Here is a 25,624-nt window from a genome sequence, read left to right as displayed (position 1 = left end):
ACAAGCTATGGTGACGGCCCCATTGCCGTTCTCACCGAAGAAATACACCACAAGCCCGGTGGTGGTGGCGACTTTGAAAATTTGGGGACAGTGGAGACGGCATAGGGGAAAGACGGGAGCCTTGGTGGGGTCCCCGATAAGAAATAACCATAGGTTTGCCCCGGGGAGAATGGATGGGGGATTTGGAATATGGCAAAGAGCAGGAGTAACGCAACTGCAAGATCTGTTTGTAGATGGGAAGTTCGCAAGTCTGGGAGCGCTGACCGAGAAATATGGGTTGCCCCAAGGGAATGCATTCCGATATATGCAACTGAGGGCTTTTGCGAGGCAGCAGGTGAGGGAATTCCCGCAGCTCCCGACAAATGAGGTGCAGGACAGAGTGATCTCAAAGACATGGGTGGGCGACGGTAAGGTGTCAGATATATATAGGGAAATGAGGGACGAGGGGGAGATCATGGTAGATGAGCTGAAAGGGAAATGGGAAGAAGAGCTGGGGGCGGAGATTGAGGAGGGGCTGTGGGCGGATGCCCTAAGTAGGGTAAACTCATCGTCCTCGTGTGCCAGGCTAAGCCTGATTCAATTTAGGGTGTTACACAGGGCGCATATGACTGGAGCACAGCTCAGTAAATTTTTTGGGGTAGAGGATAGGTGTGCGAGATGCTCGAGAAGCCCAGCGAATCACACCCACATGTTCTGGTCATGTCCGGCACTACAGGGGTTCTGGGTGGGGGTGACAAAGGTGCTTTCGAAAGTAGTGGGGGTCCAGGTCGAACCAAGCTGGGGGTTGGCTATATTTGGGGTTGCACAAGAGCCGGGAGTGCAGGAGGCGAGAGAGGCCGATGTTTTGGCCTTTGCGTCCCTAGTAGCCCGGCGCAGGATACTGTTGATGTGGAAGGAAGCCAAGCCCCCGGGGGTGGAGACCTGGATAAATGACATGGCAGGGTTTATAAAGCTGGAACGGATTAAGTTCGTCCTAAGGGGATCGGCTCAAGGGTTCACCAGGCGGTGGCAACCGTTCGTCGAATACCTCACAGAAAGATAGAGGGAATGGAAAAGAAGAAGGCAGCAGCAGCAGCCCAGGGGGTGGGGGGGAGGGGGGGAGGAACCAGAAGGTGTCTCAGGGTTATTAATATATATGTATAATATGTATAGGTCGTTGCTATAAATAATTGTATATTGGACTTGTGGTAGTATGCATTAGGGGTCATGTGGGACTGTGAAGCCATGATGTCATTGGCTGACAGATCCCGGGTCCTGGTTGGACGTTGACCTCTAGCTCCGCCCTGAAGGCGGAGTATAAGTACCTGGAGTCCTCCCCCGCAGGCAGTCTACTACTGAACTGCGGGGGAAACAGTCACGCTTAATAAAGCCTCATCGACTTCACTCTATTCGTCTCTCGGAGTCTTTGTGCGCTACAATTTATTAAGCGCGTCTAAAGGACTATGGAGCTCAGGATTATCCCGGAATGCCTGAGGATCAGCCCCCACGCAGTGAACGTGGCAGCAGCTTTCAAGCACTGGCAGACTTGTTTTGAGGCCTACCTCAGAACGGCCACCGGTCGGGTCACAGAAGACCAAAAACTACAGGTCCTGCACTCGAGGTTAAGCATGGAGATTTTCTCTTTCATCGAAGACGCAGAGGATTTCCAGACGGCGTTCGCAGCACTAAAAAGTCTCTATGTCCACCCAGTAAACCAGATCTACGCTCGCTATCAACTCGCAACGAGACGCAAAGTCCCGGAGAATCGATAGATGAATTCTACGCCGCGCTACTAATTTTGGGACGAGCCTGCAGCTGCCCGTCGGTGAACGCAAATGAACACACGGACATGTTAATGCGCGATGCTTTTGTGGCAGGTATGAACTCCTCCCAAATCCGCCAAAGACTTCTAGAAAAAGAGTCGCTAGGACTCTCAGAGGCACGGGCCCCAGCAGCCTCCCGAGACGTGGCCGCGCGAAATACCCGCGCCTACGGCCCCGAGCGCGCGGCAGCCCATTGGGCTCCGTACGTACCCGTCGCGACAAACCCACCCCCCCCCCCCCCGGACATCCCACAGGCTTGCGCGGTCCAAACGCCAAGTCGCACCGGGGGCGCCCGCTGCTATTTCTGCGGCCAGGCGAAACACCCCCGGCAGCGCTACCCGGCCCGCGCAGCGATCTGCAAGAGCTGCGGAAAAAGGGCCATTTCGCGGTTGTGTGCCGTTCCCGCGAGGTCGCCGCTGTCCCGGGAGAACAGGGAGCCCTGCACGCCGCTTACGCTCCCCAACCCCCCTGCGCCCCATGTACGACCCGCAGGCGCAGCCACTCTGGGTCCCGACCACCGCGGTCCCGGGAGAACAGGGAGCCCTGCACGCCGCTTACGCTCCCCAACCCCCCACCCCGCGCCCCATGTATGACCCGCCGGCGCTACCACTTTGGGTCCCGACCACCGCTCTCCCCGGAGAAGAGGGAGTTCTGCGCGGCTCTAACGCCCCCCAAACCCCCCCCCTGCGCCCCACGTATGACCCGCCGGCGCTACCAATTTGGGTCCCGACCACCGCTGTCCCTAGAGATGAGGGAGCCCCACGTGTTCCTAACGCTCCCCAACCCCCCCAGCGCCCCATGTGCGACCCCCAGGCGCAGCCATTTTGGGTCCCGGCCACCACGAGGGGAGGAAGGGCGCCGCCACCTTGGACCACCCCAGACCTGTACGACGCATGGGGGCGGCCATTTTGTCCACCCCCGCCGCCATCTTGTGACCCCCCAGCCATGTGCGATGCATGGGGCAGCCATTTTGTTCACCCCGACGCCATCTTGGACGGCAACAACGGACCCCAGTGTCGACGGCTCCACGGGGTTCGAAGAAGACGCTCAACTACTACAACCACGTCTCGCTTCAATAACGCTGGACCAAGCTCGGCCCCGGACACTCCAGACGACGACGACAACGGTGCTGATAAACGGGCACGAGACACCATGCCTAGTCGACTCCGGGAGCACGGAGAGCTTTATCCACCCCGACACGGTAAGACGCTGTTCTTTGACCACCCATCCCAGCGCACAAAAGATTTCCCTAGCTGCAGGATCCCACTCCATACAGATCAAAGGCTTCTGCATAGTTACCCTAACGGTGCAGGGGAGGGAGTTCAAAAACTACAGGCTCTACGTCCTTCCCCAACTCTGCGCCCCCACATTACTGGGATTAGACTTCCAGTGCAATCTACAGAGCCTTACCTTCAAGTTCGGCGGCCCAATACCCCCACTCACTATCTGCGGCCTCGCACCCCTCAAGGTGCAACCCCCGTCCTTGTTTGCAAACCTCACCCCGGATTGCAAACCCGTCGCCACTAGGAGCAGACGGTACAGCGCACAGGACCGGACCTTCATTCGGTCCGAAGTCCAGCGGCTACTAAAGGAAGGCATAATCCAGGCCAGCAATAGTCCCTGGAGAGCACAGCTGGTAGTAGTAAAGACAGGGGAGAAGCAAAGGATGGTCATAGACTATAGCCAGACCATCAACAGGTACACACAACTAGACGCGTACCCTCTCCCCCGCATATCCGACATGGTCAATCGGATTGCCCAATATAAAGTCTTCTCCACCGTGGACCTCAAGTCTGCCTACCATCAGCTTTCCATCCGCCCAAGTGACCGCAAGTACACAGCCTTCGAGGCAGACGGGCGATTATACCATTTCCTAAGGGTCCCATTTGGCGTCAAACGGGGTCTCGGTCTTCCAACGAGAGATGGACCGAATGGTTGATCAACACGGGTTGCGGGCCACGTTCCCGTATCTCGACAATGTAGCCATCTGCGGCCACAATCAGCAGGAGCACGACGCCAACTTCCAAAAATTCCTCCAGACCGCTAAAGCCTTGAACCTCACGTACAACGAGGACAAGTGCGTTTTTAGCACCAACCGGCTAGCCATCCTGGGCTACGTAGTGCGTAATGGGATAATAGGCCCCGACCCCGAACGTATGCGCGCCCTCTTGGAATTTCCCCTCCCGCACTGCTCAAAAGCCCTGAAACGCTGCCTGGGTTTTTTTTCATACTACGACCAGTGGGTCCCCCAGTACGCAGACAAGGCCCGCCCCCTAATACAGACCACGACCTTCCCTCTGTCGACAGAGGCTTGCCAGGCCTTCAGCCGCATCAAAGCGGATATCGCAAAGGCCACGATGCGCGCCATCGACGAGTCCCTCCCCTTCCAGGTCGAGAGCGACGCCTCCGACGTAGCTCTAGCGGCCACCCTTAACCAAGCGGGCAGACCCGTGGCCTTTTTCTCCCGAACCCTCCACGCTTCAGAAATCCGCCACTCCTCAGTGGAAAAGGAAGCCCAAGCCATAGTAGAAGCTGAGCGACATTGGAGGCATTACCTGGCCGGCAGGAGATTCACTCTCCTCACGGACCAACGGTCGGTAGCCTTCATGTTCGATAATGCACAGCGGGGCAAAATCAAAAACGACAAGATCTTAAGGTGGAGGATCGAGCTCTCCACCTTCAACTATGAGATCTTGTATCGTCCCGGAAAGCTGAACGAGCCGTCCAATGCCCTATCCCGCGGCACATGTGCCAAAGCACAAATTAACCGCCTCCAAACCCTCCACGAGGACCTCTGCCACCCGGGGGTCACTCGGTTTTACCACTTTATCAAGTCCCGCAACCTCCCATACTCCTTAGAGGAGGTCCGTACAGTCACAAGGAACTGCCACATCTGCGCAGAGTGCAAACCGCATTTTTTCAGGCCGGATGGTGCGCACCTGATTAAGGCTTCCCGCCCCTTTGAACGCCTTAGTCTGCATTTCAAAGGACCCCTCCCCTCCACCGACCGCAACATATACTTCCTTAATGTGGTGGACGAGTACTCCCGCTTCCCATTCGCCATCCCCTGTTCTGACATGACCGCGGCCACAGTCATTAAAGCCCTGAACACCATATTCACACTGTTCGGTTGCCCCGCATACGTCCACAGCGACAGGGGGTCCTCCTTCATGAGTGACGAGCTGCGCCAGTTCCTGCTCAGCAACGGGATAGCCTCGAGCAGGACGACCAGCTACAACCCCCGGGGGAACGGGCAAGTAGAGAGGGAGAACGACACGGTCTGGAAGACCGTCCTACTGGCCCTACGGTCCAGGGACCTCCCAGTTTCACGGTGGCAGGAGGTCCTTCCGGACGCCCTCCACTCCATCCGGTCACTACTGTGTACTAGCACTAACCAAACGCCTCATGAGCGCCTCCTTGTCTTCCCCAGGAAGTCCTCCTCTGGAACGTCGCTGCCGACCTGGCTGGCGGCCCCAGGACCCATCTTGCGCCGAAAGCACGTGCGGGCGCACAAGTCGGACCCGTTGGTCGAAAGGGTTCACCTCCTTCACGCGAACCCGCAGTACGCTTACGTGGAGTACCCCGACGGCCGACAGGACACAGTCTCTCTGCGAGATCTGGCGCCCGCCGGCAACACACACACCCCCCCGACACCAATCACCCAACCCCTCCCCTTCCTGCCACCGCCGCACCCCGCGACCGCCCCCTTCCCAGGAGGATCAGTCCTCCTCCCAGGCCCGACCAGGAATGAAGCCCAAGCTGAAACCGTAAGGCTCCCGGAGAAGACAACACCGGAACAAGCACCGCCACCACCACCGGGGCCGAGGCGATCGACACGCACGACCAGACCGCCCGACCGACTTGTGGCGTCGATCTAACAGTACAATGTGGACTTTTAACGAGAACATTTTGTCTATTCCTGACGATTACTGTAAATAGTTTGAAACAAAAAAACCTTGTACATACTGTTATAACATGTGAAAGTTTTCCTCCCAGGACCAGCCTTGTAAACCCTTACCACCATGCGAAGCCGGGTTCATTTTTAACAAGGGGTGAATGTGGTAGTATGCATTAGGGGTCATGTGGGACTGTGAAGCCATGATGTCATTGGCTGATAGATCCCGGGTCCTGGTTGGACGTTGACCTCTAGCTCCGCCCTGAAGGCGGAGTATAAGTACCTGGAGTCCTCCCCCGCAGGCAGTCTACTAATGAACTACGGGGGAAACAGTCACGCTTAATAAAGCCTCATCGACTTCACTCTATTCGTCTCTCGGAGTCTTTGTGCGCTACAGGACTGTTAAATCATATTTTTGGAGAGTGTTTATCTGAGACAAGGCAGTTGCCATTTAGTTTTAGTTTTTGTTATATATTATTTATTCTTTGTTTATAAAACAGGTCATTGTTATTTATACTGTTATATTATTGTGTGAAGGATACACAATGTACTGTGATGGTTGACCAAAAATTTTCAATAAAATATTTTTTTTAAAAAAGAATACGCAACTGATCAATAACATCTAACTATACTCGTCTACTGCTAATCTCACTACTGGTATAAACTATGATCTAACCTTACTCACACTATCTGCTCTGATGTCTTCACTACTACCTCCTGCATTCACTCCTCTCCTAAGGTCTAGCATCAGAGGTAGGTTCTTTACTCAGAGAGTAGTAATGGCGTGGAATGCCCTGCCTGCAACAGTAGTGGGCTCGCCAACACTAAGGGCATTCAAATGGTCATTGGATAGACATATAGACGATAAGGGAATAGTGTAGATGGGCTTCAGAGTGATTTCACAGGTCGGCGCAACATCGAGGGCCGAAGGGCCTGTACTGCGTTGTAATGTTCTATGTTCTATGTTCACCAATCCTGTGGGGAATGACACCAGACGAGAATGTGTGTCACAGAATTAATTATGAACCGATCTCCTACTTGTGTACCCGTTATGTGCAACCTTGCTGAGAAGGAATAAGCCCAAGAGTGTATGCGCTGCATCTTTACAGGGCCGTTGATTACTATGATGCCACCATTGAGACTTACTGCTGACTGGTTCAACAACTCCACACCTTTTGGTTGCACATTTAACTTAATAAAACATCCTAAACCATGCTGTTTACAGAGCTGGTGATTGGTTTTAAGAAAGCCTTTGAAGGAGAGAGCTGTAGCAATGCTGAGAAATCTAGGAAGAATGGGGCTGATATGGCTCAGCTATTGAGGATGAAGAGGGAGTGAGATTACAAAGGAATAATAATAATAATCTTTCTTGTCACAAGTAGGCAATGAAGTTACTGTGAAAATCCCGTAGTCGCCACATTCCGGTGCCTGTTCGGGTACACAGAGGGAGAATTCAGAATGTCCAAATTACCTAACAGCACATCTTTTGGGACTTGTGGGAGGAAATCAGAGCACCCCGAGGATACCCACACAGACACAGGGAGTACATGCAGACTCCCACAGACAGTGACCCAAGCCATGAATCGAACCTGGGACCCTGGTGCTGTGAAGCAACAGTGCTACCGTAAGAGATGGAGAAGTTGAGCATGGATAGTGGAACATAAGGTCAAAGAAAGTTGAAATGGTATGGAGGGGTGAAGACATGAAGGTACAATTAGGGAAAATTGCAAGGGTTTTATCATCAATACTTTGGGGTATGTAGACTGAGAAGTACCAGGAACTTCAATTTTGTCTTTATATATCAGTGGTATTTTGCTGCACACCCAGAAGTTGTTTAAAAGGCTATAAATAATTTCAAACCATTTCTAACTCATTGCCAGGAAGGTGATAGAAGCCAAGTGAGAGGAGGTCGGGTGATGGATCTAATGTCCAAAGTTCACAGAGTGCGCACAGACAGGTGACAATATCCCCATCACATCTCAGAAGTAAACCTCCATAGCAAAGGGGACCAGTAGTCAGAGGAATAGATACAAGATGGGAGGGGGATCTGGTCAGGGGAGAGTCTGGGGCTGAGGAGGGATTTCTTCACAAAATTCTGACAACAGGGATGAGGGAAAATTCTACTCCTTAAAATAAGTAATATAATATAATAATCTGTCAGTATATGAATTTAACAACAGCCAACAAAGGCAAATTTGCATAAGTCAGCCAAAACTATTTAAGAGCTATAAGTCTAAGGCACAACATACGTCAATGAATATCATCTTGGAGAGCAAGCATTTCTCCCTCCTTCACACATTATAGGACTGCGCTATAATTAACCCGGATCAGGTTGTAGTGATATTGCTGACATTGTTAAACCAACCTCCCTGCTGCAGCTTGCCTCATGTCACCCTGGGTTGACCTGACGTTGGGCTTGGTCTACACATGGAAGTGAGGTAGCACAGCCGGGAGGAAGCGACTGCCCATGGTTGACTATTCCCAATCCTCACGCAATTTTTTTTTTTGGCAGCTCCATTTACGTTCACACATACATATATATATATTCTTGTAGTTTTGTAATAAAATGACATCAAAGAGGAGCGAAGGCGAATGGCAGGGACTAGTGAATGAGGTGAGTTTACTTTAAATGAATCAATATAAGGAAATGTCATCCAGCCATCTGCGGGATTTTGTTTACTTGTTCTTACAAGGACGATCTCCCAGCGAGAGCCTTCGTGCATATATTTGATTTGGTGCAAAATATGATGAATCCAGCGATTAATCCCTGAAACCACAGCTGCCGACGAGACTGCAGCTCTAATCTACCGCTGTCGCCGGTGTTGGGAGTCATGGATCCCGGCCGCACCTGAGTTCGGAGCTGCAGTCGTACGTGGAGCTGAGCCCGAGCTTGGAGTTGCAGCAGTGAGTGCGGCTCAGCCTGAGCGTCTCTGGCCCGAGTTCCCGGATCCGGCTCAGATCCTCCACGTCAGGATTACTGATGCAGTCAATACGCATGAGCACCAGTAGAGGATCGGATAATGTCCCACTCCTGTGTGATCACTTGCACAACTTATTCAAACATCACGACCCACATCATTGACACGACCAGTGCCTGCATCGTGGGCAGATAATATAAATTACAGGAGCTGAATTTATTATTGCGTGAAAACAATAACAAAATAGGTTGTTTGAAAGGGAAGCTCAAATTGTCAGGGCTGCTTGATGTCTTTCTCAACCCTTGTTCCCTCCTGCTGACATGGGGGGGGGGGGGTGTATTCTTGCTAGACTTCCTCAATACCGCAACCGTTGTCACCTTTCACCTAGATCAATACCAGAAGCACGAACGAGACATGTTGGGGAGGGGGAAGGCTCTTGAATCTAATTTCATAGATTTCATAGAATTTACAGTGCAGAAGGAAGCCATTCGGCCCATCGAGTCTGCACCGGCCCTTGGAAAGGGCACCCCACTCAAGCACACCTCCTCCACCCCATCCCCTTAACCCAGTAACCCCAATTAACCTTTTTTGGACACTTAAGGGAAAATGAGCTTGGCCAATCCTCCTAACCTGCACATCTTTGGACTGTGGGAGGAAACCGGAGCACCCAGAGGAAACCCACGCAGACACGGGGAGAACGTGCAGATTCCGCACAGGCAATGACCCAAGCTGGGAATCGAACCTGGGACCCTGGAGCTGTGAAGCAATTGTGTTAACCACCAAGCTATGGTGCTGCCCTATAATTGTTTGTTGCTGTTGATGAAAGTGTTTAGAAAATCTTAAATATCACAAGCCATCTGATTGAAAGCGGAATAGACTCCAGGAGGTGAATGTCGCCTATTCCTATGCTGGATAAAATTAATTTTCAAGGCCAGACTTTTGACACAGTGTCCAAATTCAAAGCTTAGATTTTCCAGCTGTTCACTCAATCACTGCATTGGTGTGCTGAAAATCAGAAAGGGTTGAAGCCAGACTCAAAGCAGGAGTATCTAAAACTAGCAGGCATAGGTTGAAGGTGAGAGAGGAGAGATACAAAAGGGTCCACAGGGGCATTTGTTTTCAACAAATTGTTTGAAATGAGCTGCCAGAGGCAGTAGTAGAGGCGGGTACAATTTTGTCTTTTAAAAAGCATTGAGACATTTATATGGGCAAGATGGGTATAGAGGGATATGGACCAAATGTGGGCAATTGGGACTAGCTTAGTGGTAAAAACTGGGAGGCATGGACAAGTTGGGCCAAAGGGCCTATTTTCATGCTGTAAACATCTATGAAAATGGTTTTACAAGAACTGAAAAATACACCGAATGCAATTTATTCATGTTGCTTGGACCTAGATTTTGTAAATAAAGTGTGTTAAATAACACAATTTTACTTGTGCCAGCTGGCCATATATTATGAATCAGGATTTTCTCTGTTCTCAAATTGTAACTTTTTTTATGAATGTGGTTGAGCTCATTTCATGTAACTCAGTGAAGATATATCCCTCTACTTATGGGCCTTTGTTTGTTCTCTGAAACACTGAAGAGTGACGTCCATGGATGGGGAATTCACATTGGTTCATGTTGGTGATGCTCGCCTAATCCTTTACTCACCATGTCTAAGCCTTTTCCCAATGAACTTGTCTTTCTACCTATCACTCTGCCTTTATGTTGCATTTTCCATCTCTGAATTACTGGTTATCATGTTTTTTGAAACTAGAGGTGCCTGTAACTTAGATCAAGTGACTAGGACAGTGCCTGGTATGAGTTGGATCCTGTATCATTTGTGCTAATCAGTCAGTAAGTGTATCTACATAGCTTTTGAGAGATGACCAACTACAAATTATGCTGGTTTATGATACATGTGCTTTAGTTTTGTGTTATTAAATAAAAATGAGGTAAGCGTGTATATTAGTGGTGGAATCTTAGTCTGGTATAGTGGTGTTTTCATTATAATTGTACAGAAGGGCACTCAACCGAGGATTTCTGACCCATTATGCGTCCATAAGAAGGTTTCAAAGGGTCTTTGAATGTGTAGAAAATAAATTGATATGAATGTAGACCAATCAAAATCAGGACAAGAGACGGCTGAAATGCAATGTTCATAGAATCCCTACAGTGCAGAAGGAGGCCATTCGGCACATCGAGTCTGTACCAGCCCTTGCTCCGGTAGAGCACCCTACCAAGGCCCAATCCCCACCACTATCCCCCTAACTCCACCTAACCTTTCTGGGCAATGTTAGCATGGTCAATCCACCCAACCACATCTTTTGACTGGGAAGAAATCGGAGCACCCAGAGGAAACCCGCGCAAGAAAGTGCAAACTCCACACAGTCACCTGAGGTTGGAATCGAAACTGGGTCCCTGCGCTGTCATGCAGCAGTGCTAATCACTGTGCCACCGTGCCGCTGACGTGTTAATCATGGGAATTCAGACTTCCGGTTGCGGCGATGCACTGCTAAGCCGCACGTTTTGGCAGCTCCCGTTCTAACGGACTTTTGAGCTCTTTTCGGGAGCCCCAACGGAAATTTTTTCAGACCAAACCCAGTGTGGGGTGACGAAGGAAGGTGTCCCCCCGGGTGTGTATGGAAAAGACCAGTGGCAGTGTCCAGATTGCGAAGGATCCTTTGGAGCAGCGGCAGAGAAGAGAAGGAAGAAGCAAGATGGCGGCGGATGGAGCCCAGACAACATGGGGCCCGGACCAGCAGGAATTCCTCCGACGGTGTGTGGAGGAACTAAAGAAGGAGGTGCTGGCGCCGATGTTATTGGCAATCGATGGGCTGAAGGAAACACAAAAGGTCCAGGCGATAGAGCTCCGTGGAGTGAAGGCAAAGGCAGCCGAAAACGAGGATGAGATACAGGGCCTGGTGGTAAAAACGGAGACGCATGAGGCGCTACATAAGAGATGTATCGAAAGGCTGGAAGCCCTGGATTCTAGGTTTCCCCGAAGGAACGGAGGGAGCTGACGTTGGGGCTTATGTGAGCACGATGCTCCATACGCTAATGGGAGCTGAGGCCCCATCAGGCCCCCTGGAGGTGGAAGGGGCTCACTGGGTCCTTGTGAGAAGACCAAAGGCGGGAGAACTACCAAGGGCGATAGTGGTGAGATTTCACCGCTTCACGGACAGAGAGGCTGTTTTGAGCTTGGCCAAGAAGGTACGGATTAGCAGGTGGGAGAATGCGGTGATACGAGTGTATCAGGACTGGAGCGCGGAGGTGGCGAGAAGGAGGGCGAGCTTCAATCGGGCCAAGGCGGTGCTTCACAGGAAGAAAATAAAATTTGGGATGCTGCAGCCGGCGCAATTGTGGGTCACGCATCAGGGCAAGCACTACTACTTTGAAACGGCGGATGAGGCATGGACCTTCATCCAAGAAGAGAAACTGGACTAGAACTGAGAGACTGATGGTGGGGGGGGAAACAACGAGGTTGTGGTACAGAAGTGTAAATTGGGAATGGGAGGTTTATAGTATTGAAACGATAGATGGGGAATTTCTCTCCTCTAGATGGGGGGACACGGAGAAATGTGGGCGCCGGTGGAAAAAGGGACTGAGAGAGGGAATGGGGAATGAGGGAGCTGCGCCATAGGGGGCGGGGCCGATAGGAAAGTGCGGGGTTTTTCCCGCGCTATGGAGATGATGGCGGGAAGATAGGCGCTGGAAGGAAGAGAGTTCCACACGCAGGGGGGGTCAAAGAGAGAACGGGGGAAGCCGGGGTCAGTTAGAGGGGGCGGGGCGGGGGGGCATGGGGGGGCGGGGGGGGGCAGGCGGGGGGGGGGGGGGCAGGGGGGGGCGGGTGGCCCCCCAATCCGGCTGATCACGTGGAATGTGAGAGGCCTGAATGGGCCGATTAAGAGGGCCCGGGTGTTCGCGCACTTAAAAAGACTGAAGGCGGACGCAGTCATGCTTCAGGAGACGCATCTGAAGGTGGCGGATCAGGTTAGGTTAAGGAAAGGATGGGTGGGACAGGTGTTCCACTCAGGGTTGGACGCAAAAAATAGGGGGGTGGCAATACTGGTGGGGAAACGGGTGTCGTTCGAGGCTAGGAATATAGTGGTGGATAACAGGGGTAGATACGTGATGGTGAGTGGTAGATTGCAGGGAAAGGAGGTCGTGCTGGTAAATGTATATGCCCCAAACTGGGATGACGCGGGATTTATGAAGCGGATGCTGGGACGTATCCCGGACCTGGAGGTGGGAAACCTGGTAATGGGGGGGGGGACTTCAATACTGTGCTGGATCCAGGGCTAGACCGGTCTAGATCCAGGACCGGAAGAAGGCCGGCAGTGGCCAAGGTGCTTCGGGGGTTCATGGAACAAATGGGGGGAGTGGATCCGTGGAGATTTGCTAGGCCGTTGGCCAAAGAGTTCTCCATTTTCTCCCATGTCCACAAGGTATACTCCCGGATAGATTTCTTTGTTCTGAGTAGGGCACTGATCCCGAAGGTGGCAGGAACGGAATACTCGGCCATAGCCATTTCAGACCATGCCCCGCACTGGGTGGATCTGGAATTAGGAGAGGAGAGGGAGCAGCGCCCACTCTGGCGACTGGATGTGGGACTATTGGCGGATGAGGGGGTCTGTGGAAGGGTGCGGGGATGTATTGAGAGATACCTGGAGGTCAATGACGATGGCGAGGTCCAGGTGGGGGTAGTATGGGAAGCGCTGAAGGCGGTGGTTAGGGGAGAGTTGATCTCCATTAGAGCTCACAAGGAGAAACAAGAGGGCAAAGCAAGGGAGAGATTAGTGGGGGAGATTTTGAGGGTGGATAAAAGATATGCGGAGGCCCCGGACGAAGGACTATATAGAGAGAGGCGAAGACTTCAGACGGAGTTTGACCTGCTGACCACAGGAAAGGCAGAGGCACAGTGGAGGAAGGCACAGGGGATGAGATATGAGTATGGGGAAAAGGCGAGCAGGCTGCTGGCCCACCAACTTCGCAAGAGGATAGCGGCGAGGAAGATTGGGGGAGTTAGGGATGAAACGGGAACTACGGAGCTGAGAGCAGGTTTGGGTTCGGGGAGGGGTTTGTCAGATGGGTCAGACTCCTATATGGGGCCCCAGTGGCAAGTGTAGTCACAAACCGGCAAAGATTGGAGTATTTTCAGCTACACAGGGGAACAAGGCAGGGGTGTCCCCTGTCCCCATTACTGTTCGCGTTGGCAATTGAACCACTGGCCATAGCGTTGAGAGACTCTAAGAAATGGAGGGAGGGTGGTTAGAAGGGGAGAGGAACATCGAGTGTCACTCTGCGCAGATGACCTACTGCTATATATTGCAGACCCTGTAGAGGGGATGACAGAGGTTATGCAGATACTGAGGGAGTTTGGAGATTTTTCGGGATACAGGCTAAATATGGGGAAGAGCGAGCTTTTTGTAATACATCCCGGGGACCAGGGAAGAGGAATAGACGCCCTGCCATTAAGTAGAGTGGAAAGGAGGTTCCGATATTTGGGGATCCAGGTAGCTAGGAGCTGAGGAACTCTACACAGACTTAATCTGACGCGGCTGGTGGAGCAGATGGAGGAGGATTTCAAGAGGTGGGATATGCTGCCGCTCTCATTGGCGGGCAGAGTGCAGGCGGTAAAAATGATGATTCTCCCGAGGTTGCTTTTTGTGTTTCAATGTCTCCCCATTCTGATCACGAAGGCCTTTTTCAAGAAAATAGACAGGAGCATTATGAGTTTTGTGTGGGCAGGGAAGACCCCGAGGGTAAGGAGGGGGTTCCTGCAGCGTAGCAGGGACAGAGGGGGACTGGCGTTGCCGAGCCTGGACGACTACTACTGGGCCGCCAATGTGGCGATGGTTTGTAAGTGGATGAGGGAGGGAGAGGGGGCGGCGTGGAAGAGGCTGGAGATGGTGTCCTGTAAAGGAACAAGCCTAAAGGCGCTGGTGACGGTGCCGCTGCCGCTCTCCCCGAAAAGGTATACCACAAACCCAGTGGTGGTGGCAACCTTAAGGATCTGGGGGCAGTGGAGGCGACACAGGGGGGTGACGGGTGCCTCGGTGTGGTCCCCGATCAGGAATAACCACAGGTTTGTCCCAGGAAAGATGGACGGAGGGTTCCAGAGCTGGCAACGAGCAGGAATTAGGAAACTGAGAGATTTGTTTATAGACGGGACGTTTGCGAGCCTGGGAGCGCTGGAGGAAAAGTATGAGTTGCCCCCGGGGAACAATTTCAGATACATGCAAGTGAGGGCGTTTATGAGGCAACAGGTGAGGGAATTTCCGCTGCTCCCGACACAGGGGATCCAAGATAGAATTATTTCCGGGGTATGGGTCGGGGAGGGCAAACTGTCCGAAATATATCAGGAGATGAGAGATGAGGGGGAGGCGATGATAGAGGAGCTGAAGTGAAAATGGGAAGAAGAGCTGGGAGAGGAGATTGAGGAGGGTCTGTGGGCTGATGCCCTAAGTAAGGTAAACTCCTCGTCTTCGTGTGCCAGGCTTAGCCTGATACAATTCAAGGTTCTACACAGAGCACATATGATGGGAGCAAGACTGAGCAGGTTCTTCGGAATGGAGGACAAGTGCGGGAGGTGCTTGGGAAGCCCGGCGAACCACACACACATGTGTAGCGCACAAAGACTCCGAGAGACGAATAGAGTGAAGTCGATGAGGCTTTATTAAGCGTGACTGTTTCCCCCGCAGTTCAGTAGTAGACTGCCTGCGGGGGAGGACTCCAGGTACTTATACTCCGCCTTCAGGGCGGAGCTAGAGGTCAACGTCCAACCAGGACCCGGGATCTGTCAGCCAATGACATCATGGCTTCACAGTCCCACATGACCCCTAATACATATTACCACAACATGTTCTGGTCGTGTCCGGCACTGGATGAGTACTGGAGGGGAGTGGCAAAGGTGATCTCAAAGGTGGTGAAGGTCCGGGTCAAGCCAGGCTGGGGGTTAGCTATATTTGGGGTAGTGGAAGAGCCGGGAGTGCAGGAGGCGAAAGAGGCCGATATTCTGGCCTTTGCGTCCCTGATAGCCCGGCGAAGGATCTTCCTCATGTGGAAGGAAGCAAAACCCCCCGGCGTGAAAGCCTGGATAAACGACATGGCAGGGTTCATAAAACTAGGACGAATGAAATTTGCGCTGAGAGGATCGGCTCAGGGGTTCTCCAGGCGGTGGCAACCGTTCCTTGACTATCTCGCGGAACGTTAAGGGAAAATAGATCGTCAGCAGCAGCCCAGGGGGGAGGGGGGGGGGAGCACTATTTTTTGTTACTTTGTTAGTTCACTATATTATTTAAATAATGTTATTTATCAGTTACTGTACTATTTTTATGTTGATTTGTAAAATGGAAAAATTCTGTTTGAAAACTTAAATAAAATATATATTTTTTTAAAAAATCATGGGAATTCAGTGAAAATGATTCAGAGCTGGGGTCCTCTGTGCTCACATAGGTTGAAATGCGGAGTGATCAATGGAAAGAAAACAAATCACTCTGGGCGTGAGGAGGCAGCAACAGCAGCAGCATCATCACCAGCAATTGGTGTTCAGACCCTAGAGGCTGGGAGACAAGAAGATAAGACATTGAGGGCTAGATTATCGCTAACAAGGTGGAAAGCTCGAGTGGGAGAATTTCCCAACTCAGCAGACCCGTCTCCATGTAAATGGTCCCCCCATGCATTACTTTTGCTTCATTGAAGCAGAGACGGATTGAGTTGGGTTTGCTGATTCCTAAAACAGGTAGAATGCCACCATGGAGCTGGGGGGCAAGTGTCGAGCTGAGCTGGTTAGAAGGATCATCCAGGGGCGGTACGTTGGGCAGTGATTAGCACTGCTGCCTCATGGTGCCAAGTCCCGGGTTAGATCCCGGCACCAGGTCACTGTCCGTGTGGAGTTTGCACATTCTCCCAGGTTTGTGCGGCTCTCACCCCCACAACACAAAAGATGTGCACGGTAGGTGGATTGGCCATGCTAAATTGCCCCTTAACCTCTTATTTGGAAAAAAAATGAACTGGTCTCAATTTTTTTTTTTTTTAAATTAGGTCGCTTGCTGTTTGTGATAAATATCAATTATTTAGGCAGAACTTTTAGGCTGTGTGATTAAGAAGTTTGCAGATAATCCAAAACAATCACTGTGTGATTGATAGTAAGAAATTTGTAGACAGCAGGAAGATATCATTGAACTCTTCAGATGTGCAAAACAATGACATGAAATTCAGTCGAGAGAATTGTGAGGGAATGCTTTTGGGGAGGACAAATCAGATAAGGAAGGGAATACAAACTAAATACAAAGAGAAAATGCTGGAAAATCTCAGCAGGTCTGGCAGCATCTGCAGGGATAGAAAAGAGTTAATGTTTCAAGTCCAGATGAACCTTTGTTGCTTTGACAAAGGGTCATTGGACTCGAAACGTTAGCACTTTTCTCTCCCTACAGATGCTGCCAGACCTGCTGAGATTTTCCAGCATTTTCTCTTTGGTTTCAGATTCCAGCATCCGCAGTAATTTGCCTTTTAATACAAATTAAATGATAGGATTCTAAAAAGTGTCAAGGAACGGAACCTTAGAATGCAAGTCGACCATGTAGCAGGAAGATACATGGTCAAGAAGGCAAACTGAGTGACTTCTGGTTGTGACCATGGAGTGAATGGTCACATGCAGGGCTGCTCCTGCTTAAAGTCATGGAAAAGAGCTCTTTTGCTCTTTTTACACAGAACTGGGTGGAATTTTGATGAAAAGGCGTAGGTGAATGTTAGAGGTGTAGTTTACTCCGGAAGTGGTATGTCTGCTGGTTACCAGACCCGGCAGAAAACAGTGAGAGATTTGGTTGAAAAGTTGAAACAATCTTGTGCTGCCGCAACAGCCTCTGTCGGCATGCAGGCGGGAGAAGGGCAAGCTGGAAAGCCCCAGATACAGGAGCTGATGGCTTTTATCAAGGAGGAATTCCATAAACAGAAGAAAGAAATGCGTGAGGATCACACAAAGGCCATTGCAGAAGTTGTGGCACCCCTGAAGAGTTCTCCGGAATGGGTGCAGAGGTGTTTGGAGGTGCAGGGGTCACAGATTCGGGAGATTGACGGAGTGATCTGGGACCACAGTGATCGTGTGGTGGCTCTGGAGGCGGAGGTGGGGCTCCTAGGAGACTTCTGTAAAACGTTGAAGGCAAAGGTGGAGGAGCAGGAGAATACCTCGAGAAGGCAGAACCTGCGAATAGTAGGACTGCCTGAAGGAGTGGAAGGTGTGAATAACACGAGGTACGTCTCGTAGATGCTGGCGGGGCTGGTAGCATAAGGGGTGCTAGATAAGGCGCCTGAAGTGGACCGAGCACATAGGTTCCTGAGGCAGGAGCCTAGAGCTGGGGAGACAATTTGGGCGGTGATCGTGAGACTCCATAAATCTGTGGAGAAAGAGAAAATTCTGCGGTGGGCCAGGGAGAAACGTACCTGCGACTGGGAGGGGAATAACGTCTGAATCTATCAGGACATCGGAGCCGAGTTGGCAAAGCGGTGGGCAGGTTTCAACAAGGCCAAGGTGGTGCTGTACCGGCGGCAGATCAGGATGGGGTGCTCTACCCTGCGAAATTATGGGTGATGTTCGGAGGCCGGGAGTATTATTCCGGGACCCCAGAAGCGGCCGAAGACTTCATTAAGGAACATAAACTGGGGGAGAACTGAGCGGACAATGCTTGGGAACCCGGAGTGCTGGCACTTTATAATGGTCGGGAGCATGTATGAAATGGGTATAGGGATTGGGGGATTTATGCTTTTTTTGGGGTGGGGGCGGTTTGCTGTTCAATTTTGAGATTGTAAGGAGTTGTAGGGGTTTATGTGGGGATGGATGTTCCCATAGTCCCCTCCTGCTTTATGGGACTGTTTGTGTTTAATATTTGTTTGTTTGCTTTTGGAGAAGGCTGCCTGGAGTTCAGGAGAAGTCCTTGTTTGGGTGGGGGAGGGTAAGGTCAGCAGGGAGCCTTCCTCCTTGAGCTGAGGAGTGGGGAGGTGGTCATTAGGAGATGCCTTTGGGCAGGGGCGGCCGCGGTAGCAGGTTATGCTGGTGAACGGAAGTGAGGTGGTGGGGGAGAAGGCCAAGAGGGGTGGCCGGGGGGAGAGGGGAAGTGGGAGGGCAAGAAGGGGAAGGCGGGGAGGTTTCTGCGACGTGACAGGGGGTAAGAGATGACATGGTCAAGGGCGGAGAAAGGGGCCATCTGGGTTGGGCTAGGGATGGGGTGGCATTAAGGGTGCGGGAGTTAGTGTCATGAGTTTTGTGTGGGCCGGGAAGACCCCGAGAGTGAGGAGGGGGTTCTTGCAGCGTAGCAGGGATAGGGGGGGGGGGCTGGCACTACGGAGCCTAAGTGAATACTACTGGGCTGCCAATATCTCAATGGTGTGTAAGTGGATGGGAGAAGGGGAGGGAGCGGGGTGGAAGAGATTGGAGATGGCGTTGCCCCAAGGGAATGCATTTCGGTACATGCAACTGAGGGCTTTTGCGAGGCAACAGGTGAGGGAATTCCCGCAGCTCCCGACGCAGGAGATTCAAGATAGAGTGATCTCAGGGACATGGGTGGGGGATGGTAGGGTGTCGGGTATATACAGGGAAATGAGGGACGAGGGGGAGATCATGGTGGATGAGCTGAAGGGGAAATGGGAAGAAGAGCTGGGGGAAGAGATTGAGGAGGGGCTGTGGGCTGATGCCCTACGTAGGGTAAACTCGTCGTCCTCGTGCGCCAGGCTAAGCCTGATACAATTCAAGGTTTTGCACAGGGCGCAAATGACCGTAGCAAGGCTCAGTAAATTTTTCGGGGTAGAGGATAGGTGTGGGAGATGCTCGAGAAGCCCAGCAAACCACACCCACATGTTTTGGTCATGCCCGGCTCTTCAGGGGTTCTGGGTGGGGGTGGCAAAGGTGCTTTCGAAGATGGTGGGGGTCCGGGTCGAGCCAGGCTGGGGGTTGGCTATATTCGGGAGTGCAGGAGGCGAAAGAGGCTGATGTCTTGGCCTTTGCGTCCCTAGTAGCCCGGCGAAGGATATTGCTTATGTGGAAGGAAGCCAAACCCCCGGGCGTGGAGACCTGGATAAATGACATGGCAGGGTTTATAAAACTAGAACGGATAAAGTTTGCACTAAGGGGTTCGGCTCAAGGGTTCACCAGGCGGTGGCAACCGTTCATTGACTACCTCGCAGAACGATAAAGGAAATGGGAAGGTGACAGCAGCAACCCATGGGGGGGGGCTCGGGTGGGTCCTCAGGGGTGTTTTTGTATAAATATTTGTACTTGGTTATGTATATTGGATTGTTTGATTTTATTTCTGGAGAGTTATTATTTTGTTATGGCAGTTGCCATTTAGTTTATATATTATTTATTTATTTGTTAAAACGGTCACTGTTATTTATATTGTTTTATTGTAAAAAGGAAAACCGTTGTATTTTGTTTGGCCGAAAAATTTGAATAAAATATATATTTTTTTAAAAAGGGTGCGGGAGTTAAGTAGGGAAGGTGACGGACGGTGGAGTGGATTGGAGGCGTAAACCTCCAGTAAGGTTGGTAACGTGGAACATCTGGGGACTGAATGGGCCGGTTAAAAGGTCACGGGTGTTTGCGCACCTCAGGAGCTTGAAAGCGGGTGTGGGCTTTCTGCAGGAGACGCACCTCCGTGTGAGGACCAGGGGCGAGATTCTCCGACCCCCCCACCCCAATCGAGAGGATTGGCAATTTTAATGAGCAAAAAAATGGGATTTGTGAGTACGAAGGAGGTGAGGGATGCGGGTGGGAGATATGTGATTGTGAGTGGGGTATTGGAAGGGGCACTGATAGTGTTGGTAAATGTGTATGCCCCAAATTGGGATGATGTGGGTTTAATGAAGGGGTTGCTGGCAGCGACCCCGGATTTGGTCACGCACCAGTTGACCATGGGAAGAGATTTTAACTGTGTCTTGGAGCCAAAGGTGGATAGGTCGAACCTCAGGTTGATGGGCAGGGTACAAATGGTGAGGGAGCTGGGGGGGTTTATGGAGAGGATGTGTATGGTGGATCCATGGCGTTTTCAGAACCCAGGGGGAAGGGTGTATTCCTTCTTTTCACATGTCCATAAGGTGTATTCGAGGATTGATTACTTTGTAGTGAGTTGGGAAATTTTTGTTGGGGTGGAGGAGGCAGAGTATGAGGGGATAGTTGTCTTGGACCATGCACCCACTGGCTGGAGATTTGGTTTCGATCGGGACGAGAGCAGAGGCCGGGGTGGAGGTTTGACTCGGGATTGTTGGCGGATGGGGATTTTTGTGATAAGGTGCGGGTGGCGATTAAGGAGTATGTGGAGTTGAATCAGGATGGGGAGGTGTCGGCGGCCATTTTTTGAGAAGCACTGAAGGCGGTGGTACAGGGAGAAATTATTTGTTTACGGTTCGTGAGGATAAGAAAAGGAGGGAGGAACATGACCGTCTAGTGAGCGAGATAGTGGTGGCGGACAGGGAATAGTCGAGGGTGCCCACCGTGGAAGGATTGGCGAGGAGGAAAAAGTTGCACGAACAGTTTGACAGGCTGACAACGGGGAGGGCGGCAGGGTAACTGCGTAGGGCAAGAGTGGTGCAATATGAGTATGGGGAGAAGGCGAGCCGCATGCTGGCGCACCAGCTGCGGAAGCAGGCTGCGTCCAGGGAAATATTGAAGATACAGACGGGGACTGGGGGCGTGGTGTTGGAGCCAGCGAAGATAAATGAGGCATTTAGAGAGTATTACCAGGGACTTTATGAGGCAGACCCAGGAGAAGAGTAGGGGGACATGGGTCGGTTTCTGGACGAGCTGGAATTTCCCCACGTGGAGGAAGCAAAGAAGCAGGCGTTGGAGGAGCCCCTGGGGCTGAGGGAGGTGCTGGATAGTATCAGGGGTATGAAGTCGGGGAAGGCCCCTGGGCTAGATGGGTACCCGGAGGAATTCTATAAAGAATTTGCGGCGGACCTGGCACCACATCTGTTGGGGACGTTTAATGAAGCACGGGAGAAGGAGGAGTTGCCGGAGACGATGACGCAGGCAGTAATCACAGCCGTTTGCGCTGGCGATAGAGCCATTGGCGATGGCTGTCAGTGGGTCAGTGGAGTGGTGGGTGATTATGAGGGGACTGAGGGAGCATCAGGTGTTGCTCTGTGCTGATGGTATCTTGCTGTATGTTTCAGATCCGTTGGAGAGTATGGGAAGGCTTATGGGCCTGTTAGCGAGGGTTCTCGGGGTACAAGTTGAATGTAGGGAAAAGCGAAGTATTCCCGGTGAATGAGCTGGGACTGCGGGCTAATTTAGGGGGGATGCCATTTACGGTAACGAGGGATAGGTTTAGGTATTTGGGAATTCAGGAAGCGAGGGAATGGAAGGGGCTCCATAAGTGGAACTTAACGAAGTTGGCGGAGGAGGCCAGGGAGGATCTTCGGAGGTGGGATACACTGTACTTAACGTTGGCAGGGACGGTCCAAGTGGTGAAAATGAATATTCTGCCTAAGTTCTTGTTTATATTTTAGGCTCTCCCAATCTTTATACCAAAGGCCTTTTTTTGGAAAGTGGACACGTTCATCTCTGACTTTGTATGGGAAGGTGAAGAGGGTGGGGTGGACCCTGCTACAGAGGCAAAGGCAGCAGGGGGGATTGACGTTGCCAAACTTGCTTCATTATTATTGGATGATGAATGTGGGCAAGGTGCGGCGGTGGTGGGAAGGAGAAGGGGTAGAGTGGGTTAGGATGGAGGAGGAATCTTGTAAGGGGTCTAGTTTGAGGGCTATGGTGACGTCAGCGTTGCCAATGGTTCTGAGTCGGTATTCAAGGAGACCGGTGGTGCAATCCACGGTGAAGATATGGAATCAGCTGAGGAGGTATTTTAGGATCAAAGGGATGTCGGTGCTAACGCCACTGTGCGAGAATCATGGGTTTGAGCCGGTGAGGATGGGTCGTGTATATTGGAAGTGGAGGGAAGTGGGGCTGGTCAAGGTGAGGGATTTGTATTTGGAGGAAGGGTTCACCAGTATGGACGAGTTAAGGGAGAGGGTAGAGCTGCCGAGGGGTAGTGAGTTCAGGTATCTGCAGGTTTGGGATTTTGCACAAAAGGTCTGGAGGGGGTTCCCTAGGTTGCTGGGATACACCTTGCTGGAGCGACTGCTGCTTCCGGGTGTGGAAGGGGAGGGAAAAATTGGGTATATATATATATAAGTGACTGGGGGAGCAGGGAGGTGAGCGGGTGGTGAAGATCAAGGAAAAATGGGAAGCGGAGTTGGGAGGGGAGATCAAATGGGGAGCATGGAGTGAGGCACTGCGAAGGGTAACTGGGACCTCTTCTTGTGCAAGGATGAGCCTAATACAGTTTAAGGTGGTGCACAGGGTGCATATGACTCGGGCGAGAATGAGTGGGTTCTTTCAGGGGGTAGCAGATGAGTGTGAGAGGTGTGGGAGGGAGCCAGCGAATCACGAGAACATGTTTTGGGATTGCGAAAAATTGGGAAGATTCCGGGTGGGGGTGTTCGCGGTCTTAGCCTGGATAGTGGAGGAGGTGGACCCGGACCCTTTGGTGGCTAAATTTGGGGTTTCAGAGAAGCATGAGCTCAAGGAGAGGTGGAAGGCCGATGGCTTGGCCTTCGCCTCTCTGATTGCATGGCGGCGAATTTTGCTGGAGTGGCGGTTGGCATCACCACTGGGGGTAGCGGCATTGTTGAGTGACCTGTACCACTTCCTGCGGTTAGAGAAGATGAAGTATGAGTTAAGCAGGGGAGTTTGAGAAAAGGTGGGGGATGTTTGTGACCGTGTTTGAGGAGCTGTTCATCACAGTGAGGTGGGTAATGGGCTGAGGGGGGTGAAAAAGAGGAAAAATCTGTACAGACTGTATAGTTGATTGGTGGGAAGTATGTTTCCCGGAGTGTTTATTTGCTGTAACCTGTTTTGATACATGGTTGTAATAAAATACATTTAACAAAAAAAGGCAAACTGAGTGCTTTCCTTTATCAGCCGAGGTCTGGAACAAGGAGGTTACACAAGAATTGTGTAAAGCAACAACAAGTTCTGATGAAAGCTCAATGACCTGAAACGCTAACTTTCCACAGTTGCTGCCTGGCTTGCTGTTTATTTCCAGCAGTTTTTTGTTTTTATTTCAGATTTTCAGAATCTGCAGTATGTTATTTGTGTTTAAAAGCACCGTTAACGAAAACCTGAAAACTTCAAACAAATGGGACAGGATTCTCCGACCTGCAGGAATCTCCGACCCCCCGCCAGGTCGGAGAATCGCCGGGGGTTGGCGTGAATCCCGCCCCCGCCGTCCTCCGAATTCTCCGGCCCCCCAAAAATCGCCCTGGCGTGAATTGCGCCGCCCGCCTCGGAGAATTGCGTGGACTGGCTTGACTCAATGGGTCCCGGGGCCACCCGAATTCTCTGGCCCGCGATGGACCGAAGTTCCGCCCGTTTTTTGCCAGTCCCGCTGGCGTAAATTGGAGTAGGTCCTTACCGGCGGGATCTGGTGGCGTGGGTGGCCTCCGGGGTTCTCGGGGGGGGGGGGGGGCGTGGCGGGATCTGGCCCCAGGAGGTGCCCCCATGGTGGCCTGGCCCGCGATCGGGGCCCACCGATCCACGGGCGGGCCTGTGCCGTGGGGGCACTTTATTCCTCCTCATCAGTTGCTGTGGTCCTCCGCGATGGCAGATGCGGAGACGGTAAAAACTGGGAGGCATGGACAAGTTGGTCCGAAGGGCCTGTTTTCATGCTGTAAACATCTATGAAAACCCTCCCGCTCATGCGCCGGGATGACGCCTGCATACGCTGGTGCTCTCGGGCATGCGCCAACTCGCGCCAGCCGGCGGAGGCCCTTCGGCACCGGTTGGCGTGGCGCCAAGCCCCTTCCCCGCCAGCCGGAGGGGCACAAACCAGTCCAGGGCGGGCCTAGCCCCTGAAGGTGTGGAAGATTCCGCACCTTTGGGGCGGCCCGACGCCAGAGTGGTTCACGCCACTCCTTGGTGCCGGGACCCCCTGCCTCACCGGGTAGGAGAGAGTCCCGCCCATGGTCTCTAACCTTCAAAATCACTTTGTGTAATCACTCCTTGTAATTTTACCCTTGGAGTCTAGGTATCAATGCATTGTTATCAAAACTATTATAACAGAAAGTACTGATAATAGTTGTTTATCAGATTGGATAAAGTTTGTAGTGGAGCTCCCCAGGGAATACTGCAGATGTGGTCTCACCAATGCCCTGTACAACTGAAGGACAAACTTCCTACTTTTGTGATCAATTCTCCTCACAGCAAATTATAACATTCTATTAGCTTTCCTAGTTACTTGCTGTATCTGGACACTAGCCTATTGTAATTCATAGACTAGGACATCCAGATCCCTCTGCACCTCAGAGCTTTGCAATCTCTCACCATTTAAATCATAAGCGTTTTTTATATTTCCTGACAAAATGGACAATTTCACATTTCCCCACATTATACTCTATTTGCCAGATTGCGTCCAAACACTTAACCTTGGGGGTGGGAATGGAAGCAGGAGGGCACTAAAAATAGCACTGGTGGCTCCACCAACCCCAGATAAGAAATTGGCTGAGCAACATGAAACAGCGTCGTGATAAATAATTGCTTTTCAGATTGGAGGAAGGTCTGTAGTGGAGTTCCCCAGGGGTCTGTGTTGTGACCCTTGCTCTTTCTGATATGTTAATGACCTAGACTGTGGTGTGCAGGGCATGGTTTCAGAATTTGCGGATTATACGAAGATTGGAAGTGTTGTCAACTGTGATGGTTGGTGGATTGGGCAGACAAGTGGCAGCTGAAGTTCAATGTAAAGAAGTGTGAGGTGATTCATTCTGGCATGGAGAATGCCGAGAGGAGAAGCTCTAAAGGAGATGCAGGAACAAATGGACCTGGGTGCATATGTGCACAAGTCATTGAAGATGTCAGGGCATGTTGAGCGAGAAGTTACTAAAGCATATGATATCCTAGGTTTTATTTTTTAAAGATATTTTATTCAAGGCATTTTCATATAAACAAATAAAAGCAGAAGAAAAATCATACAACATTAT

The 25,624-nt window shown here is 51.5% G+C and overlaps 1 protein-coding gene and 1 long non-coding RNA gene across 5 annotated transcripts in view; one reads left to right on the top strand and one right to left on the bottom strand.

Moving 5' to 3' along the window:
• Nucleotides 1–8,188, bottom strand: part of LOC140408794 (uncharacterized) — a 39,886-nt gene extending 31,698 nt beyond the window's left edge. Inside the window, exon 1 of the long non-coding RNA XR_011940203.1 lies at nt 8,063–8,188. This is a non-coding gene — a long non-coding RNA (uncharacterized lncRNA). The remainder of the gene's footprint in view (nt 1–8,062) is intronic.
• The window catches only part of ccdc149a (coiled-coil domain containing 149a), a 173,729-nt gene continuing 156,256 nt past the window's right edge, over nt 8,152–25,624 (top strand). For all 4 annotated transcript variants that reach the window (XM_072496504.1, XM_072496503.1, XM_072496502.1 and 1 more), the window contains exon 1: nt 8,152–8,311. In XM_072496504.1, the coding sequence (XP_072352605.1) occupies nt 8,264–8,311 (48 nt within the window). In that variant the 5' untranslated portion in view covers nt 8,152–8,263. The remainder of the gene's footprint in view (nt 8,312–25,624) is intronic.

The sequence above is a fragment of the Scyliorhinus torazame genome, chromosome 3, assembly GCF_047496885.1.
Source record: "Scyliorhinus torazame isolate Kashiwa2021f chromosome 3, sScyTor2.1, whole genome shotgun sequence".
In the NCBI taxonomy this organism is placed as follows: domain Eukaryota; kingdom Metazoa; phylum Chordata; class Chondrichthyes; order Carcharhiniformes; family Scyliorhinidae; genus Scyliorhinus; species Scyliorhinus torazame.
This window is presented reverse-complemented; position numbering and strand designations above follow the sequence as displayed.